Raw genomic sequence first — 21,990 nt, forward strand, 5'->3', positions numbered from 1 at the left:
TACAGTGCATATATTGATTACTCAGAAATGTAAATATACTGTATATATCCTCATGCTTGTAAAACACCAGTCCAGTGGATGGGAGCTTTGTTGTTAACATGCAGTCAAATCCCTTATACAAGTTTACTGTAGTTAAAGCACATCAAAGTGTAATAAAGCATTGTGAAAAAATCATGGTGAAGCGTAAGGAAACACTAAAGAATAGTGAGGTTTGGTAAAGCATATAAAAAACATGGCAAACCAGGCTAAACTATGGTAAATGCATAGTACTGTATAACCATATGAAAAGCATGGTAAAACTGCACAAATATAGTGCAAAATAAGTGTGGTAAAAAGTGTTTCATAGTCATAGCAAAATGATAAAAATGTACAGTTAGGTTGCTGTTGGTCATCTAGAGGTTTTTCTGGTTAATCAGTATTGCAAAACAGTTAATGAGTCACAGTGTAATCCAACTCAGAAACACTGCAGCTGACACAAGGACCCCTGCTTATCGAAGCTTTTTTACTGCAGTTTGCAATTTGGACCATTTTGTGAAAGAAATTAAAACTGGCACCTTGTTACAAAACTAGCAACCGTGATTCATTGAAGTTGTTTTATACTGGTGTTTGCATCCTGGAGTAAAACAAACTTGTGTCGGGTGCTAGATGTATCAGACGCGTTCTTGAAAACTGAAGAGGAATAGCAGTGGTATTCTAAATAGTGGAGCTATCAGTTCCAGTAAAAACCATTGCAATTTAATTTAATACAATTTAATATTTTGTTTTGTTTTTTTCTCTCCTCGTGCATAGCGTAGTTAAACGCTGCCAAAATAAATCTCACTAGCATGAAAAATGTTGTGGCTGCTTTAATGCAACTCACTGGATTACATTTAAATTAAACATCTGCCATTTTTTGTGTTTATTACAGTCTTTTATCATTTTAAATAATGTGGGTTGGGGATATCTAAAAAACTAGTGTAACTGCAGTGAAATTGAAATAAACTGGTACAAAACTTTTTTTATATCAGTTAACAATAAAAATGGCTGATTTTTAATTTTATTTTAGCAAAATGGTTTAATAAACTATGAACGAAGTTCATGAAACTATGCATATCGTTCATCATTTTTTATACTTTTTAGTGCAAGTCAGGTTTTTTTCTACAAAAGCAGCTTGAACCATTGTCTGGTAAATAAAAAACACAGTCCTGTGCTTTCAAGACGATTCAGTAGGATAGAATGGTCTACAGTATCAAAGGCAGCACTTAGATCTAGAATAATTAAATCTGATGGAAAGCCTGAGTAAGAGTTTATCAACAGGTCATTCACAACTCTGACAAGGGCCGTCTCGGTGTTATGTGCAGCATGAAAACCAGACTGAAACACCTCGAATATACCATTGTGTTAGAAATGTTTGTAATTGAATTGCAACAACTCTCTAGAACCTTATCTAAGAATGGTAGGTTGGAGATTGGTCTATAGGAGGCTGTGTGGTCCAGTGGTTAAAGAAAAGGGCTTATAACCAGGAGGTCCCCGGTTCAAATCCCACCTCAGGCACTGACTCATTGTGTGACCCTGAGCAAGTCACTTAACCTCCTTGTGCTCTGTCTTTCGGGTGAGACGTAATTGTAAGTGACTCTGCAGCTGTTGCACAGTTCACACACCCTAGTCTCTGTAAGTCGTCTTGGATAAAGGCGTCTGCTAAATAAACAAAAAATAAAAATGTTAACTATTGAGGACTTTAGGGTCCAAATTGTGTTCCTTAAGCATAGGCTTTACCAGAGATAACTTAAATGCGGAGGGAACTATACTGGAGGAAAGTGAACCATTTATAATTTTTTTAAATGTGGCTAATAACACCAAGAACATATTTTAATAGTTTTGTAGGAAGGATCAAGAGAGCATGTAGTAGCTCTCATATGTTGAACTAGCTCTGTGAGTTCCTGCAAGGTATTCAAAGAAAAAGCCCCTATAGTAGCCTTAATAGGTCTAGTTGGTAAAATTTTGCTGGAGTCTTAATATAAGGTATCTATTCAAGTTATACAGCTGTTAGGAAGCACAAGCAGAAAACATTTTAACTTTTCGGCAGCTGTTGCTGTGTCTTGATCATTTTAAACCAGAATTGAGTCTGTCTGTGATAGCTGACAGTGAATTACATTGTTCACAAGGTAAAGCAGTTTTTTAATGTAACTTCTTTCACCGTCCAGTGATGGACCTGGAGTAGGTTATCTGACGTAGAATGTTCTTGGGTGTATAATCGCAATCTTTGGTCTGGTTTTAGGTTATAGTATTGCTTCAAAGAAGTACAGTTCCCCAGTCCTTCACTATCCTGCAGATGCCTGAGAGAAGCTGTATATGTACTGACAGCATTTTTTTTTTTTACAAGGAAACATCTCCATCCTCAGCAGTGTGCAACAGAGCGCTCACAGTCTCGTTGCCTAGCAACATGGGCTGCCTGAAATAACCCTTGCAGACAGAAAGGCAATGAATGATAGTGACACCAATAAGGTTCAAATAAGGAGACCCTAAATAGAGCATCCAAGACAAACATGGAGGGTGATGTGCCATTTTGCACTTGTTTGGCAGTCCATCTCAATCACAGCACCAATTTGCCAATGGCATGAATAGTCCTTTATGATACTAGCCTTTTGTCATTGAAAATAAGGGAAATGTTATGGGCCCTGAATTATTTTGCGTTGAATTATTCAAGGACAACAGAACTAGTGCATAATTAGACAGGCTTCAGGCATGGGCCAGATTAATTTGAACAAAATATTACAGTTTTACATTAATTGCTTATCACAGTGACACCACTGTCAGCTGGTGACATAGTGTGTGGCCTGTTCTTCCAAACAAATTATTACATAAAGAACATTGCATGTGCACTTCAATCTCTATTAATTATCTCAAGCAAAAAACATAGATAGCACTATATGTGAAGGTAACAGCGATGTACGGTACAAGGATACCTCAAGGTCTCGTAGCAAACAGAATTCAGAGCACAAAAGAATAGCCTTTTTCTCTTTTATGTTTTACTTACCAGTTATTTTTTTAATTACCTGACAAGTTGAGTTACTCAGAAACATCATGTGTGGCATACGTAACAATGTCATATTATTGTAGGCTACCTTTCTATGCTATGTAGAAATGCTGATCCAACAGTAATTGCAGTTTATCTGAATATGAATATTTTTAATGATGCTGTATGTGGTGGACAGGTTTTTTGGAAAGAGTTTATCCTATAGTATTTCGCTAGGTCTTTCACTTTAACCTATTCTAGTGAATTTATGCCTCACTTGGCAAAGGTGTTATAGCAGATGTGATGGTCATGAGATTGTAAATGCACTACATATATCATTTGCACTTCGGTTTACTTGCAGTGTTTTCTCAATACTGGAGAGAGGCAGAATCAAAGACAGAAAGTGGTACTTTTCAAGGGCATAGGTGCAGATTGTTGAAACAACATTTTTAGTGTCTTTTATCTAGGCTTGACAGATTAAAACAAAGGTCCTTCGGAGAGCAGGCTTTGTCTGAATTACACCAACAAATTCCATTTTATAGGAACATTGGAGATGTTAGTCAGCAGTGCAGCATCCAGCCTGACAATACTGGTTGCTAGCAGGATTTTCCACCTTAGCAACAAACCTCTTACTGTAGCAACTCACTCGAAGCCTGGTGAATGTATCAGGCATCAGATAAAATCTGCAAACTGGGCACCTCCAGTAGAACTGGAGCTAATTCCTGACATCAGTGGGGCCATGGGGACACACGAATATCTATCGGGTAGCAGAAAGTGCTTTCTGCTGAGTAAATCAATACAGTGTGTCACAACACGGAGTGCTGCTGCATTGTACACAAAAAAAAATGATAGATATTACAGTTTTTATTCACTGCATTTTGACACTGATATGGTTTACAGTACCTGGGCTTTCACTGGAACAGACTGGATTATCTGCCAGAAGATATTAAAAATGCTTTCTGCCAGCCCTCTGATTTTAAATTCTATGAATATTTCAGGATAAAATATAATCTAATCATTGTGTCAGCCACTGGCACAGAACTGGCGATGCTTTTAAAGCTGTGCTTTAATTTGACCAACTAAAATAAAGCATAGAATATATTTAAAAGTGGTCCCAGGTTTTGTTTCCCCTAGATTTGCAGATGCTTCTGTTTCTTAATCGATCGTCTTAATATGACTGATTGACGGGTGCATGAGTTGAGATGTTATGTGTCTGATGAAATTGTTGAACGGTGTCTGGCCAGCTTTCCCTTGGAAATAAGTCATTGGTCTCAATAGATTTTCACTCATAAATTAGTATAAAAATGTTTCAGGCTAAAACATTTTTTTAAAAATAAAAATAAAAATAAAAATCTGCCCAATAAAGGGGTAAAAGGGGATCACATATAATATCTTGGCACTACAATATAATTTGTTTGCAGACAAAGATACAGTAAAGCTGTAAGCGAATTAGCGTGCAGCTCAACACAGTCATGGGATTTTAGAAACAAAAAACAACAAAAAACAATGGGAGAAGGGGTCATGATAGTAACTACAATTCACATATTTTATTTGCATAAATACCACCTGACATTTTTATATATGACAGCCAGTGGCCTACAGGTTTTTACAGTTAATAGGGTTGGACTGAATAAATTGAACCTGAGGGAACTGCTGTCCACATTCAGAGCATATCCAAGCAACAGCCCTCGGCTTCATGTGTCTGGGTTTTGTCTCTCGGGGGTAACATTTAAGATGTGGCACAAAGCCTTATGCAATCACATAAAATATACTGAACAAAATGTCATTATTCAGGTTTGGGGTGCAAGTTCAGTGTTCTTGTGCTACATAAGCTTGCTTTCTTCTTTTTTAATCTTTAAAAAAAAATCAGATTCTGAATGACTTACTTTTTTATTTTACTGACCCTCGATTGAAGGCTGTATATACAGTGCCTTGCGAAAGTATTCAGCCCCCTTGAACTTTGCGACCTTTTGCCACATTTCAGGCTTCAAACATAAAGATATGAAACTGTAATTTTTTGTGAAGAATCAACAACAAGTGGGACACAATCATGAAGTGGAACGAAATTTATTGGATATTTCAAACTTTTTTAACAAATAAAAAACTGAAAAATTGGGCGTGCAAAATTATTCAGCCCCTTTACTTTCAGTGCAGCAAACTCTCTCCAGAAGTTCAGTGAGGATCTCTGAATGATCCAATGTTGACCTAAATGACTAATGATGATAAATAGAATCCACCTGTGTGTAATCAAGTCTCCGTATAAATGCACCTGCACTGTGATAGTCTCAGAGGTCCGTTTAAAGCGCAGAGAGCATCATGAAGAACAAGGAACACACCAGGCAGGTCCGAGATACTGTTGTGGAGAAGTTTAAAGCCGGATTTGGATACAAAAAGATTTCCCAAGCTTTAAACATCCCAAGGAGCACTGTGCAAGCGATAATATTGAAATGGAAGGAGTATCAGACCACTGCAAATCTACCAAGACCTGGCCGTCCCTCTAAACTTTCAGCTCATACAAGGAGAAGACTGATCAGAGATGCAGCCAAGAGGCCCATGATCACTCTGGATGAACTGCAGAGATCTACAGCTGAGGTGGGAGACTCTGTCCATAGGACAACAATCAGTCGTATACTGCATAAATCTGGCCTTTATGGAAGAGTGGCAAGAAGAAAGCCATTTCTTAAAGATATCCATAAAAAGTGTCGTTTACAGTTTGCCACAAGCCACCTGGGAGACACACCAAACATGTGGAAGAAGGTGCTCTGGTCAGATGAAACCAAAATCGAACTTTTTGGCAACAATGCAAAACGTTATGTTTGGCGTAACAGCAACACAGCTCATCACCCTGAACACACCATCCCCACTGTCAAACATGGTGGTGGCAGCATCATGGTTTGGGCCTGCTTTTCTACAGCAGGGACAGGGAAGATGGTTAAAATTGATGGGAAGATGGATGGAGCCAAATACAGGACCATTCTGGAAGAAAACCTGATGGAGTCTGCAAAAGACCTGAGACTGGGATGGAGATTTGTCTTCCAACAAGACAATGATCCAAAACATAAAGCAAAATCTACAATGGAATGGTTCACAAATAAACATATCCAGGTGTTAGAATGGCCAAGTCAAAGTCCAGACCTGAATCCAATCGAGAATCTGTGGAAAGAACTGAAAACTGCTGTTCACAAATGCTCTCCATCCAACCTCACTGAGCTCGAGCTGTTTTGCAAGGAGGAATGGGCAAAAATTTCAGTCTCTCGATGTGCAAAACTGATAGAGACATACCCCAAGCGACTTACAGCTGTAATCGCAGCAAAAGGTGGCGCTACAAAGTATTAACTTAAGGGGGCTGAATAATTTTGCACGCCCAATTTTTCAGTTTTTTATTTGTTAAAAAAGTTTGAAATATCCAATAAATTTCGTTCCACTTCATGATTGTGTCCCACTTGTTGTTGATTCTTCACAAAAAATTACAGTTTCATATCTTTATGTTTGAAGCCTGAAATGTGGCAAAAGGTTGCAAAGTTCAAGGGGGCCGAATACTTTCGCAAGGCACTGTACTGTACAGTAATTTGCTGGTTCTACAGTACAGAACTAAATGCTGATCCCCTATAAATGGCACATTGATGCTTAGGTTTTTAGAACCTAGAAAAGTAGGTTGGAAAGATACGTGTATGAAGTTATCAGGCAGTGTATTCTTAGTCAGACATTGTAGCCTGGGATCCTAAAGGTTTGAATTTCAGCTAAGGCACTCCCTCTCTGTGTGACTTGGCAAGGCAAGGAGGATTCTGAAAGATTCTAAAAGCTTTTTTTTTAAATCTGAATCTCGTTTTTTTTTTTTGGCAAAAGCTAGGATGACACTGAAAAAAACATTCCCTCTGGCTCCTGCATGTGCCTGCCTTGCTTAATTCCTCCCTCCTGTAACTCCCTCAGTTGGGAAACTCACTCTGTATACAATTAAGGACTTGGGTCCCCTGTGCTACTGTGCCTGTCACATTTCAAAAGTACAAGATTTTCAGAAAAAAAAGAACAATTTGCATTTTTTTTCTTGATTTTGACGAGTACCGTAGCTAAGTCAAAATGTTAAGCTGCATATAGAATGTTACAGTAAGTGAATTAAATGTTTAGAATGTTGAGAGACACCACTCTTTATAAATTATTATTGTACTAGCCACACTAGTTTAAACTAGCTCACATATATGTACATAACACAGGAGCACCTATGTAGAGAGATAGGATTCCAGTCTTGATGGATTTGCCGAGATTGGAAGTTCAATGTTTTATTTGCTTCTGATTTGCAATTTCCGAAAGCCTTCCAAATCAAGGTGAGTCTGTCCTAATGAGCATGCCTGGAATTGTGCTGGGCCAAGCAGGAGTTAACTTATAGAATCATCAACAAAACGCAGTTACCTAATTCATCTTATTTTTTTAGTGATTACTGTACCTTCAACTCACCTGTAACCTTTGCTTTGTTTATCTTATAGTCCCTAGAAATACCAGGCTTGCTCTGTTGCTTTTTTCTACAGACTTCAGGGCTTGCCAGCTGGCTAGCACAGCATTAATCTAATACCTCAGCAATGCAAATACCCAAAGAGAAACAAACCCTTTACAACTCTCAAGTGAAGAGTTCACATGGAACTACAGAGTAATAATAGTATAACCCTAGTTCAATTACACAAAACAAATAATGAAAAAGCAAACTTAAAGGGGGACATGTATCAAGCGTTTGCGATGGCATTAAGGCCATAGTGCCAAGTTTACCCCAGCCTTAAAATTGCCCCGTATGTATCATGACACTTTTGGCAAGTTAAGGCCGTGTTAGCACTGCCAAAATGCACTCCTCCGCTCATTAGCCATGCACTTTAAGGCGTGTCAAGCCTTAATTATATGCATGGGCAAATTCTAGGTGGAGCTAATTTCTTAATTAAGTCTGTGATATTAAAATGAGATTTATGAAACGGCAGAACAGCAGTGCTGGCCCTTAAAGGGTCCACAAATAAGACTGATTTCAAATTCAAATCAGAAAGCAGCTGATAGGAAAGAGCATTATGGCAACAGTCATATAGGGGCCCCGGAAAATTCATGGTGTTTTTAAAAGAAATTCATGAATGACAATAAAAAAAAAACAACGAATTTCACAATATATATATATATATATACACATATTATATTCTACTGATGTAAGTTGCCTAAAATGTGTTATCATTGATAGTTGATCAAGAACATCACCCAAAAACCAAGGCTGAAACATTTTAACATTTAGACTAGCTACTGAGTCAACTCTTTAAAGATGACATTGTAACTCGATTCACTATTGAAACATTCTTTAAAAATGTGACTTCTGCTGGAAACAAGGCATTTAAAATGGTCTGTGTTGGCTGCAAAAAAAAACAACAAGCAGACAAAATAAATGTTTTAAAAACAACCTTGAATGACAATTTCAGCAACATTTTTTAGTTTTGTAAACCTTTAAAACTTATGTTGACACATCAATTAAAATGACTGTGTAATTTATAGCCTATTTTGCTGCCTCTAATTTCAAAATATTAACATGTGAGAAATGTTAACTGCAAACCTGAAATGACAAAACTGAAGCTTTTGTGTTTTTATTTATACACACTGTACATTTCTAGCAGTATGTAGAAATGTCACTGTACAGTATGAGGAATTCACCAATCATAAAGCCGGTATTTGTTTGACCCCGTTGCCGTAGTAACCAAATGCATGGCATTGAGCCGGACCGTGTACAGAAGGGGTGTCAAACTCGTTTTGTTTGGCGGGCCTGATCTGATACCCTGGCGCTTGTTGCGGGACGAGTGACAGTTATAAAAATACAAAGACAAACCCAAAACCTCAAAGGAATTGTATTTAACAGAAATGATCATACATAGCACTGTCATCATGGTGCACTGCCATCGTCAGAATCAGAATCTCCCTCTAGTCGTTTCAACTTTGACATGCTTGCTGTAATTTGCAGCCTCCAAAGCTCAGCATCGGTAAGTTCGCCAGCAATTTCAACGTCTTTGTCCATGTCAACGAATTCCTCAGCAACTGGAACATCTGCAAGTGAATCATCCCCATGAGACACATCTGCTGTCTCATCCATGCAGAAGCCGCCCTTGCGAAAGCTGTTCAGGATCGTCTGTGAGCTGACTGCATTTCAAGGTTCGTTTGCCAGGTAGAGCGCATCTAGCAATGTGATGATCTTGGAAACATCCTTGGCTTTCTTCTTAGGAGCTGCATCAAGATCATCCAGTTTTTGATCGTCCCCATGTCCATCGGCTGCTTTACGCTGGTGGTGCTGGGTGGCAGAAACTTGAGGTCGATGTTTGTTAAACAGATGTCTGAGGGATGCGGCTAGCAGTTGCCAACCAAGAGGCATATACGGTGATCCCTTGTGCGAAGAGACTTGTCCCACTTGTGCAACCACTGCTGAACTGGAAGTCAGTTCAGATCCTTTGGGAAGCAGCACATTTCTTTGCCAATGACTAACAGAGGTCGCTTTTCAGAGCCCAACATATTCACACAGAGCAGTGCAGTGATTCTCTCCAGCTGGCTCCTCTCCTTTAAGGCAGTGACCTTTTTCAAGAAAGCCCCGGAAATATAAACCAGACTCGTCTGCGTTGATGATGTCATTAGGGCTGTACCAATTGAGAACTTGAGGCAGATTTATATGCTTCCAGTCAAGGGCAGCCGAGAAATCAGCATCCTGACGCTCCCCTTCCTCTTTCTTGAACACTATATTGTAACGAGCCTTCCATTGAGAAAGCCAACCATCAGAGGGCATGAAGTCTGTTCCTTCAGCCACCGCCAAATCTGCAGCCTTCTGCTTCAGCAAGGGGCCAGACATTCAAGCTCCTTGACTTAATTTCTGTCTAAACCACAAGAAGAATTCATTGCTGACCTCCTCGTCCTTGCCTGTGTTTGTGGATCAGATGCACGAGACAAGCGCTGTTATGGGTATGTAGCCCAGGTATCCACCATTCAAGCCACAGTGAACATGGGACGATTAATTTGAATGGGTTTTTTTGTTTTCAATGAGTCCGTTTTTTGGGTTGCTTTTGGTCCCTTTTGTATATATGGCCATAATTCCTTTATTTTTTATCCAATTTGTTCAAATTTCCCATGTTCACAACATGTTGAAGTTTCATTGTGCACTGTCAGATTTGAGCTGGCGATGCTTAAATATTTTTTACAAACAATGAGTAATGGTTTTTTCTAAAAAGCGTCTCTCTTTTTCTGTGGTTCTATCTATTGAACAGGGTGAGTTTCAGATTATTTCACTTTTTTATGAAAGCCTAGTGTGTGCACATTCATTTAATGTATGACATGTACCTGTAACCTTTATAGTTAAAGGGTTATAGCCACAAATCTAACAACAGTGAAAACAGGTGAAAATATCTGGGACCCCAGTTCATTTTGGGTCAGTTAATACATTCGGGATGCGATAAAATTTGTGCCGCGACAGAGCGCTACTTTACACTCTGCCAATTTAGCGCTATGTCGGTCGATCTTGATACATGTCCCCCAAAGTTCCTTAAAAATATATTTATTGTTTTTATTTTTTTGTTTGTTTATTTCTGAGGACAATAATTAAAATGTGCATTTTTATGATACTCAGTTTAATGCATTGAGTAGGTTAGGGGGAAATGCTCAAAGTTGCAGTGCAGGAGATAGATTTGAACTGTGAGAAATGGCACTCCACTTCAACCAAGTGCAGAAAAAAAATCTCATTTTCAATCCTCCTGTGCACCCATTGTAATGCAGTTTGGTGGGTTGAGCCATTGCACTATTTATCTCCTTTATACACATTATAGAGCCTCCAGAGAGGAGATGACGTGACAGAGAAAACTGGAGGCTCCAAAAAGCCTGTGTGGAGATTTACAAATTCCATGGGTTTTCTGTCAAACTTCATTCCCGAAAAGCACTGTGGTTTCACTCTAGTCAGCCTGCAGCAGCAACACTCCAGAGATGATGTATATCACTTCCAAAGAGGAAAGATCACACAATATGTTTCTTAATCTCTTTCTGACAGTCCTGGTGAGCAGAAGTACACAGCCAATTTTACTGGAAGTGTAATTTGTTTTATGCACGCATTTGCTGCTCAAAACAGCAAGCACAGTAGTTAAAAATAATGCTTATCCAAAAGTCCTGTCTCTCTCTCTAGAGGGTGTCTATTGACTAAAATGTCAATGATAATCTTGTCATCTTTCTGTATACCTTGATTGGCATGCTGTATTAGGAGTTTGTACAAACTGTTACAGATAGAGGAAGTATGAAGCCTTCATTAACACTATTGAATGCATGATGGACAGTTCATGCAAGGCTAATTACCTGATGTATTTATTTTATTCTCTATTAAATCTGAGATTACTTGTAATTCCCAGTCTTCACAGGGGTATAGTGCTTTTCTAAAAGGGCCTGGATCCCATGCCTGGATCCTGCTGTCCTCTACTGGCTTTCTCACTCTATTACATACACTGAACTACAACTTTCACTACACAATTAGTACTGGCTTTCATGCACTACTACATAGACTCCTCTAAACAACACTGAACACTGTTGGCTCAGCTCTTTACATACCATCTCAGTGGAAGTTCCCAGAAGTCTGCACCACGTGTACTGACCAGTGCTTAAGATTACATTACAATGGGACCAAATAAGGTAATAGCACACACACTGAATATGGAACTTTCTAATAGCAAATAAAAACGTTGTATCACCAGAATGTAATAATGCCATCACATAAAAACAATATCTAATTCACGTCAATGTTTACAGCAGACAAATAGTGTGACTACTTTATGAATAATTTGTGTATCTAGCATACACCTTGCTCACGACCTCCATTCATTTTTTGAGCATATTGATCGAAGACTCTTGGATCTTATTGTGCTTACATATTATTTGAATCATGTTATTCCTTTTTTCAGTTCCTGAACAATTCTGTTTTTTCAGTTTCTAACTTTTATTCCGGTCTAATGTATACATCTATACATAAAAAAGCAACACAAAACTGAACCCCTAGTATCAATGATTAGGTCCTGTTTGTAAAGCAGAATGTAAACCGATTCAATAGGTTTTATTGAAACCCACTGAATGTTACAGTCATTTTTGCTGAACGTGTTTAAACAGTGTTAAGCTGAAGAGTTGTAAGCTAGTTTTGAAGGTGTGAAGTCACACACTTTAACTCAGTCAACACGAGCAGAATGTAAAGTAAATACATGAGACGCCACAAAGGCTTATGGTCAGTTTAGTACTAAAAACAAACATATACCTAACAGATTTATAGCACATATTTCAATATTTCTTTAAATTCTTGCTTTTACTATCATCTCAGTTCTAAGTGTCACGAGTGTTTAGGTTTGTTCCCCAGTGATTTTACTGGGTTTCATTTTAAATGTTCTGGGGAAAAAAGTACTAAAATCTTGCAGCATGTTGATATTGTCTTTATTGCAGTGAAGTTCAGAATTCTAGGTACATTTTAAGTAAATGTTGCCTTTCTAAAATAGACTAGGACATGCCAAAGGACATAGATCCCTGCCACTGTGGTGATTTCAAAGCTCATGTTACAGATGCCACATGTGAACAAATATAAGCTTTGGAATACTGCTTAAAATTCAGTTCGTAGCTGGATTCTGGGATTCTGACGGAAATCATTCAAAAATACTCTTAAGAAAACTCACATATCCTGTTAGAGGTGTTAGGTGTGTCGTCTGTATCTCCTCCTTTTAACTCCGACTGCATTTAAACTCACCACTGTTTAAATGCAGTCGAAGTTAAAAGCAATTGAATAGACCCCATTATATTGTCTTCAAATTGAATTAGCGTAGTCGTCTATTAAAAACACGCAGTGTTGAGATCACAAATGTAACCTCATGCTGCATACTTCATATAAACTTATTCCACTTTCCACAAATGCATTTTGCTTCACCTTTATAAACCTTTATAAATCAACGGAGGTGCCGTTCTCATGAAACTATGCGCCTGGGTATGTTTTGTTTTTGTTCACAAACACACCAGTGTTTACTTTATCTAACCACATTATATTTAAAGTAAGATTAAGATTTCATTTAGATTATGTACTGCAGATACTGGTGTCTGTTTTATCTTCACATTTTTGGAAACTTTCCTTCAAATGCCCCCATAAACGCTCTTGATTTTCCGGGACCTTTATACGCTGCGTAAAAAAAAAAGATACAGAAAGAATGTGTGCAGAATGCTTTTCTTGCAAGATTTTGCACGCTTATACTTGAGACATAGCCTGGTGGACTGGAAGTTCAGCATTACATACCATGATAACTAAATTAGTTGGTAAAGTTCTTTCAGTCATAACCATTTTTCATAAAGCTGTTATAAAAAAATAAAAAGAAAAAAGATTGGCCACTTAGATCATGATATTTGCATTGGGAGCACTGTGAAAGTATTAAAGGGCGGTATCTTATTGCACCCTGATGGTCCTTACTGTATTTAAATGGTAGGTTATTATTAGAGATCCATTTATCATTAAAGCACTTCAGAGTATAACAATGAATTATTGTTACTTGGCTCAAGCTGAGATAAAAGCTCATTATCTGCATGCCCTGGAGCATCAATAGTTAGGTGGCTTAGCGCTGTTTTGTTACCATTATAGGGTGGATAAAAGCACCAAATGTAGTTTTTGGGTCTTTTAAGTCATTATAATCAAATTTGGGGTAGTAACCCATTTGAATTTTCCATAGTATTCAAGTACAGGTCTGATGTCCAAGATGGCTGACAGTGTGAAACAACACCAAGCTCTGTTTAACCCTTTAAGGACCGGGATCGTGTTAACACGATCATACTGAAGTGGGCTTCTAGGACCGCGATCATGTAAACACGATAAAAAGCACTTCGCTTTGATGACTTACAGGGTCACCGTACTTTGCAGTACAAGCTTGAAACACATATCATTGGATAGGGGAGGGACTGACATTCACTTTCTGATATATATATTTTTTTTCGTCACCGAGAGGGGCATTTAGTGTATAAGGGTGGAGAAAGTTTTGGCAGCACGGAGAGAAAAGACATCACAGCCTGCTTCAGAGAAACTTGTAAGAAAGACATGGAAAAACACTGGAAATCCGATGTATCTGACAAAGTTAAAAAAACAAACATTTATTCTATCTCATGTGTTTTAATGTATTTATATGTTTTTACAACATTTATGAATATTAAGAAACAGATGGACATAAGCAGATACTATTTCATGAACTAAATGTATCAGGTATGTTTTATTTTCCTTATTACTGATAATAATGGAAAGGATAACTAATATTTTATGTATAAATATTATTTCTCGAAAATAATCGAGAGTAGTGTCCATTATTGCTTATAAAGACCCTGAGAATAAATGTGTATTACGTCATTGCAATCACTCAGGTGAAACAATGTCTTGTAATTTGCCCCAACATCAATATTTTTCAACAAAACCTTCAGGAAGTATTGTAAGGTCCCTCAGGTCATACATGTTTTTATATATGTATCTCTAAGCAGAATACATAATAACAAATACTTAACTTTAAAAAACAAAATGAAATATTGTGTTGAAAAAAAAAGCAAAAAGTTTGTGTGGTTTCTGAAGTACTTTATAATGTTCTAAAAAAAGGGTACCATTTCCAAGATGATACTGTAAAAACTAGATTTTTACTGAATTTATGGCAAGAGAGTCAAATGCAGCCAAAAAACGCTTGGTCCTGGGGGACCATCCTACTGAAAAATGCTTGGTCCTGAAAGGGTTAAAGCAGTTCAGTACGCCCCACATGGTCCAAGGCAAAGAACAGAGGTGTCAAATCTTCCAAGACTTCAACATATAGCAGGAATTTTTTCTCTGTGCTCTGATGAAGATCAGAATTAGTGTTTCATGCCGTAGAACAAGAACATGAAGATGGGACTCCTGCTGCATGTCATTCCATTGTAAAGGGCATGTAGAGTAGTGAATGGGATTTGTGCTGGGTTGATAAATTCAGTGGCTTGTCTTATAACATCCATGCCATGATCATGGCTGGAGTAGCAGATTTCTCATAGAAGAGGTAGGAGTGCACTCAGCGCTGGAGGGTTTTCAACAGGAGGTTGCAGAGAGGCATGATATGCATCCCACGCAATGGCGTCATCACTTGTGAGCTGGTCTTTGTCAACAAGTTACAACGCATGATTCATCCAGCAGTCTTCTTGGGCTTCGGCCTCTAATAAACAGCTCTGGAATGGCCTAATTTCACACTCTGGTATGGAGAATTTGAAGGATTCGTGTTCAAAGATGTCTTTTCTTATGGTCAATGCAGCTTTGGCTACGGTAACAGCATCTTCAGAGAAGTCTTGCTTTTTCAGGGCCTCTCTCAGCATACTTTCCATTCCTTCTTTAAAAATGATAAGGGTGTTTCTGCCATCATTCTGTTCCTGAGCCACTGGAAAGCGTTCCAGCAGTTGACCTTTCAGTCTGGTCTTGTTGACAAGTTTCTTGAAGCCCAAGTCTTGGAGGCGATTCACTTACAGAGGGTTAAGGTCAGATAGCTTGTGCAGGAGAGTTCTAGAATCCATAGTTGTTTCAGTGTAGCTGGTGAGCGCTATAAATGCTCTAGACCAGGGGTTCTCAAACCCAGTCTAGGGGACCCCCTGTGTCTACTGGTTTTCATTCTAACTGAGCTCAGTCACTTAAGTATACCCTTAATTGAACTAATCATTTGCTTAATTAGACCTTTTTAACAGTTTTCAGCTCTTAAACAGTTGCAGTTCAAGTTAATTAAAAATGGTATAGCTAACTTGAAATCTGCCACTGTTTAAGAGTTGAAAATAAGTAAAAAGGTATAATTAAGCAAATTATCAGTTTTAGTTCAGTTAAGTAATTGAGAGCTCAGTTGGAATGAAAACCAGCAGCCACAGGGGGTCCCCAGGACAGAGTTTGAGAAGACATTCATTCTTTCATCTGTTCTTGATGGTTCTTGGTTTAACTTCCTAGCAAGACTTTGATACCTATTTCTCAGTTTTACTAGGCGTTTCAAATGATATTTGGCCTCCTATTGCAATTAGATCTCCTCCAGCAATTCAAGCTAAAAGCTGAGTGTCCTGTGGTTCTGTGGCCATGGCTCGCACATTTTGTTGTCAAAAATCTAATGTAGAAATCCTGGAGATCACCCTCGTCTTTTCCTTGTTCACAGAAGATGCACTTTTGAATGTTCAATGCATGGTTTTTTCTGGCCCTTCTATCTTCAGACTGATCTGTGCTGCTCTCTCTCTCCTTTGCTTTCAGGAGTTTAGAATTGTTGAATTTTAAATGGCTCGATTTGTGCCAGGAGGCACTTTCACCACTTCCAAAACAAAGCTTAACTGGAAGGGCATCAATGGCCCGGAACTGTGCTACATTTGGCAAAAATGATGTGCAGGCATCCTTCTTGTCATCACTTGTTCCAAGGGTGTTCAAAGTGCATTTCAAAGGTTCAGGAGTGTCTTTCTGGCAAATGACGCAACAATTCCAGTCTAAATCCATCTTGTGTGTCGACTTGCAGAAAACATTCACAGTTTACCTACGAACAAGAATATATGAACATGAAACAATGTTACAATTTCTGTGACACACTGTGTTTATGGATGTGTTTTCATGCATAATTGCTGTCTTGTGGATCTGGTTCACTTCAAATTACAAGAACCTGAAAGACCCACAAGTAAAATTTGGCACTTTTGTCCATGCAGTAATGGTAATTCAGCTCAACAACCTTATTATAAAGGCTAACCAAGGATTTGTTTTTCTCCCTCTATTGATGTCCTTTCTTTCTTTCATTACTTCAGTTTTTGAGCATTGCGTCCAATCAGATGTTTCCCAGTCTGAGTGAGTCCCCCAACTCTTTGCCTTACTCCCTGGGATAGAATGCAACCTTTTTGGACATGACATAACAGTTTTTAAGTTGTACTGTAATTAGACTAAAATGTAACACCCTTGCTGTTCTTTAAAATATCATCTTTAATTGTTTTAGTGCTTTAGTTTGATATCTCCCTTAAAATAAGTCACAGTTTCCCTTTACCAGACCTGCTACCTCTACGCATTTTGCGTATTCGCTACGCATTTTGAGTTGGTAATACGCAGGTACGCTTTTATCAGAGATGATACGCAATAATACATAATCCATATTTCGCTCATCGTCTGTGATGTTGCCTGTAGTTAGAGAAAGTGTTGCATTTAATGTCAGGGCCGGCTTTAGGGCAAGGCAAGCAAGATAGATTAACCAATCAGGTTTTGAGTTTAGTTACGTAATAGAATAACCAAGCAGCTTTTGAGTTTAGTTGACGATCCAACCTCCGTTAAAAAAAAAAATAAAAAAAAAAGGTTATCGTGGGTTGACTGACAGAAATTCCTACCACCCAGTTTCTTTGTATAATCACTGGCATTCTGCTGTAGCCAATCAGGCTTTGTTGAGCTGACTCGCTTGTGTTTCAACTGCCAGTTTCTGACACACTGGAGGGAGTGTGAAGTACTGTGGCTTGTGAGGAAATTATTTATTTCAAACTGGCTACGGTACCTTTGTTTTTTAATTAATGCATTAGTTATGCATTCATTTTTGTCTGGGGAAAAAACCCACTTGCGTTTAAAAAAAAAAAACGTGCTCGGTTTAGGTAACTGCATTGCATGGAAAGAAAATACAGCTGAATGAGGATTTTACAAGAATGGCGAGGGAGTAAGTACAAACGTTTATTATAATAATATAGTACAATATTTAAGTTTAGTATTCTGTTTTTGGCTCGTTGTCCCGTTTTTCACAAACGCCTGTTACCATACAGGGATGTCAGTAAAATTCAGTTTTATGGGCTCCCGAGTGGCGCATCCAGTAAAAGCACTCGCCAGAGTGCAGGATGCGCTCTATAGCCTGGACGTCGCCGGTTCGAGTCCAGGCTATTCCGCAGCCGACCGTGGACGGGAGCTCCCAGGGGGCGGCGCTCAATTGGCCAAACGTCGCCCGGTGGGAGGGAGGGTTAGGTCGGCCAGGGTGTCCTCAGCTCACCGCGCAGCAGCGACCCCTGTAGTCTGGCCGGGGCACCTGCGGGCTTGCCTGTAAGCTGCCCAGAGCTGCGTTGTCCTCCGGAGGACAGCGTGTGTTCATCTTCGCCCCTCCCGAGTCAGCGCAGGGGTGGTAGCGGTGAGCTGAGCCTAAAAAATAATTGGGCATTTCAAATTGGGGAGAAAATAATAAAAACTAATTGGCAATGAATAAATTAAAAAAAAAAAAAAAAAAAAAAATTCAATTTTATAAAAATGAGCACAGCATTAACATTGTTAATGTGGTTAAGGTACGTAAGGCTTCTGTTTACTTTGCAAGTAGCGTACAATTACTTTGTAGATAAATGCCGTTTCATTGTGCTTTAAACAAGTCATAAACGGCTGGTTTGTGATTTTATATTGTTCAGTAAGATCATTAATGTAGCATTATGGATTTTGTTAACGGTAAAATATTTTTTTATGTGAGGACTGGGAGTCACCAACCCGCATAAGTGGAATCCTGATTAACTGTATAGCTAAATATTTATGAAAAAAACAGCCATACAAGTAAGTGTGTTAAAGTGGGACTTAATACTACGACTACTAATAATAATATCGTAGTATCAGAACTACCAATATATGCTTACTGATATTAACTTTTTATGAAGCGCTCGCTACAAACGAATGGCTCCAGTCTTTTTCGTTTTTTTTATTCTCTTTTAATCGCTGAAATCCATTTTACCCTCCTGTCTGGATCAGCAGGAATCCTGTAGAAGGAAACTTTATATTTCTGTCCAGAACAAAAGAATCGGGCATTACTGTAATGTTGGTCATCTTCCACAGTGGTGACTGTGAAAGAGTGTTCAGCTTGGTGACCAAAAACAAAACCCAACACAACAAGAAGTCATGATGTCAGTGAAGCAGCAAGTGTGTCATACACAAACCTTTAGTGACACCTTGCTCAGGAAAGCCAAGTCAGCCACCTATGAAGCTAAACATTCAAGATCTGAAAGTGCAGTTTGACCTGTTGGATTCCTTTCTGTTCCAAACAACTCACTTTGTGGATAGCTATTACATTTGGTGCTGATTCAGTGACTGTTTCCATGTGTTTTTTTCCTTTTTTGAAAGTGCTTTGTTTCTCTGTTTTAGAAGCTTATACATTTCAATTTGTTATGTTTTGACAGTAAATAAAATACAAACATACTACAAAAATGGCTATTTTCTGTACTTGAAATAATTTTCAGTTGGTATAAATTAAAAAGGTTTCATCTATACTAAGGTAAACAAAATTCAGTTTAAACTGAAACAATCATAGCTAATGTCTTTATTTTTGTTTACTAAAAAAATCATACTCAAAACTCACCAGAGTGTAGCATTTAGCTGTTTTATACCCTAAAACAATTCTGGGGGGAAGCCCTCCGGACCCCCCGAGATGTCCGCATGAAAGAGTGCTACTAAAAAAAAAATGTCAAGGTTGGCAGGTCTGCTTTACACAGCAGGTGTTACCTTAGTGTCAACTAAATTAATCCAGGTTAGCTAAATTAACATGGGAAAGCAGTATCTGGGTGAGTGGTGCATATAAACGAGGTGTATAGGGTGGGCGTGGAGGTCCCTTTCAGGGCAGGATTGCGACACCTTGGCCGGACCTGTGTTCTGTAGTTGAAACTCATACTGGTGCTGTCTGTGCCTCTTCAGTAGGCAAATGGAGAACTTCAGTGTCCAGCACTAAACACATAATAAGGATGTGTGCTACAAGCCAAAGTAGTTCTAGCTCTGGAAGGTTATTTTCATCAAGCTCACAAGTAAGCAGTTTCTTCTTCCTTTTTGCAATGCAGAATGAAGAGCAACCACTAGAGAGGAGTCAGCAGGAGAAGCCGACCCACAGCGTACCAGCGAAGAAAGCAGGTCGACCGGGCAGGAAACGCAAACAACCACCGGTGAGTACGAAACACCTGTTCTTTTATCATGCGTGCAAGTAACTCAGTACCTCAATCTGCATGTTGATTCAGGTTGGACATGCAGATTGTTTCATGGTTAGGCAACATTGATTCTTATCTGTGGTTCTAGTTAAGTGTACCATCCCATGGATCTGAACTCTGTTTTTGTTAGTCCAAACTGTAAATCAATTTTACTGGTGTATTTATGAAGAAAAGAGCTGGGCTGGTTCACATATAGCGGTTTGTATAGCATAGTTGTTATTTTTTTCTGATTCACCTTATTCCAATAACTGTCTCCCCACTGGCTCTGGAGATCCTGACAAGAGCTGATCCAGGAACATACAAATACTGTACACACAAGCTCTATAGGGCACTTGGGTCCATACAGTGCATTCGTCCCTTGAAAGTGGAAAAAGAAGATTTTCATTCGGCAATGTCTTCTCTCGGTAGTTTTGTGTTTACACCAACATTTATACTTTTTATCCCTACCAGATTAATTCCAGAGGAGTATTTGCAATCGGAAAATTGTTCCATTCCAAAATCAACTGTAAACTTCGATGACCTAAGGTTGAATATTACAGAGCCGGTAAATACCTGTCTGGATACATCAGCCCAAGTGCTGAAGAGACTGGGTGTGAGCAATGTGAGATTGAACAAGCCAGGAAACCGGTCTTTATTGAGAAAATAGGATATTGCAGTGCCTGCAGTGGTAGGCCACAGGGCAGTTTAGCTAATTCTTCTGGTCTGGCACAGGGTTATTTTTTATTGCATTGAATACAGATTCTGTGGCAATGTCCAAGTTTTCTTTATTCTGGGATCTCATTTGTTGTCTGCAGTGGTGTGTTTTATTATCTAGATACATGTTTCCATGTTTTTTCATTGATGGAAATTGGATTTGTCTTTGAAGGATGATGTTGCTTTATGTTAAACCACTGGGGTGAACTGCTACCTGACATTCATCTGCTGATTGAACGGCTTTTACGGTTTCAGGTATTTTATTTGAATAATATACAGAATGAGCCGATGGGTAATTTAAGTGAAAGCGTAGCCACAGGGGTCAGACGTTGAAGACTTCAAAAGAGTAAATAATTAAGTTCCCAAATATCTTTCCTAGATTTCTCATATCACCATAAGGCTGACATATTTGTCTGTAATACTTAGTTCTGCCACAGGTGTCAAGTTTTGAATGTAGCATGTAAAATTCTAAAAACTTCAAAACACTGTTTTACACATTTATTAAAAGTATTAACTTGGATTGGGAAAGTGTTGACAGGCACCAATATCGATATTTTGATGTGATATCGATATCGTTCGATATTGATAATAATCTCCATATCGCGATATCACGGGATAAAAGAAAATTCTCATACAGAAAGCTTGCAGAGACTTTCTATTGCTAGTACTGCTAAAATACAAACTCAAGGATAATCATGTTTATTTTATATTAAGATACATACCAACTATTTTCAGTCTCGTAGGCAAAGAAAAAACACACAAAAGTATTATTTAACCATTTTATTCCATTGATTTGCCCTTAGGTACCAAACGTTATTTGCATGCTGCATTAAATTTGGCACAATTGACCATCCGTAAAGTGTTGACGAGTTCGGCCCAAATTTAGAAATATGCGTATGCGTCAGCGTTTCATTTTGTCCGTGTGTTTACTTATGCTATTATTCATTTAAATAACCGCCGTGAACTTTCTGTATTATAAGCAAGATGTACTTTTTAGACATCAAAACAGTATAAAAACATCAAAACATACAAAATTCGGCATGACACCATACTTAATACTTAATTTTCGAGGTGTCGTGAGTCAGCATCTACACGCAGAGCAGCTTAAGATTCAATTACAACAGAATGGCTAGAAAATGAACAACCCTGAAATCCGTGCGCAGTGAAGAATGGAAATATTACGGTTTTGAGATGGATGGTGGTGGAATCGTAAAAGATAACAAGACCTTGTTTTTCGCCATGGATATTACGAAGTTAGTTAGTGCTTTTCATATGTAAATATCTGTTAACATCTGTGTTATGCTAATGTTTAAAATTGAATACATATATTTGATATTGCAATT

At 38.4% G+C, this 21,990-nt stretch overlaps 1 protein-coding gene across 5 annotated transcripts in view; it reads left to right on the plus strand.

Moving 5' to 3' along the window:
• Positions 1-21,990, plus strand: part of LOC117411349 (DNA (cytosine-5)-methyltransferase 3A-like) — a 228,168-nt gene that overhangs the window by 14,562 nt on the left and 191,616 nt on the right. For 4 of the 5 annotated variants that reach the window (XM_059025742.1, XM_059025744.1, XM_059025743.1 and 1 more), the window contains exon 3: positions 19,811-19,912. In XM_059025742.1, the coding sequence (XP_058881725.1) occupies positions 19,811-19,912 (102 nt within the window). Of the gene's footprint in view, positions 1-19,810; positions 19,913-21,990 lie in introns of those variants that run through there. The other variant, XM_059025746.1, reaches the window with a different exon arrangement.

Source organism: Acipenser ruthenus, chromosome 6 (genome assembly GCF_902713425.1).
Source record: "Acipenser ruthenus chromosome 6, fAciRut3.2 maternal haplotype, whole genome shotgun sequence".
Classification (NCBI taxonomy): domain Eukaryota; kingdom Metazoa; phylum Chordata; class Actinopteri; order Acipenseriformes; family Acipenseridae; genus Acipenser; species Acipenser ruthenus.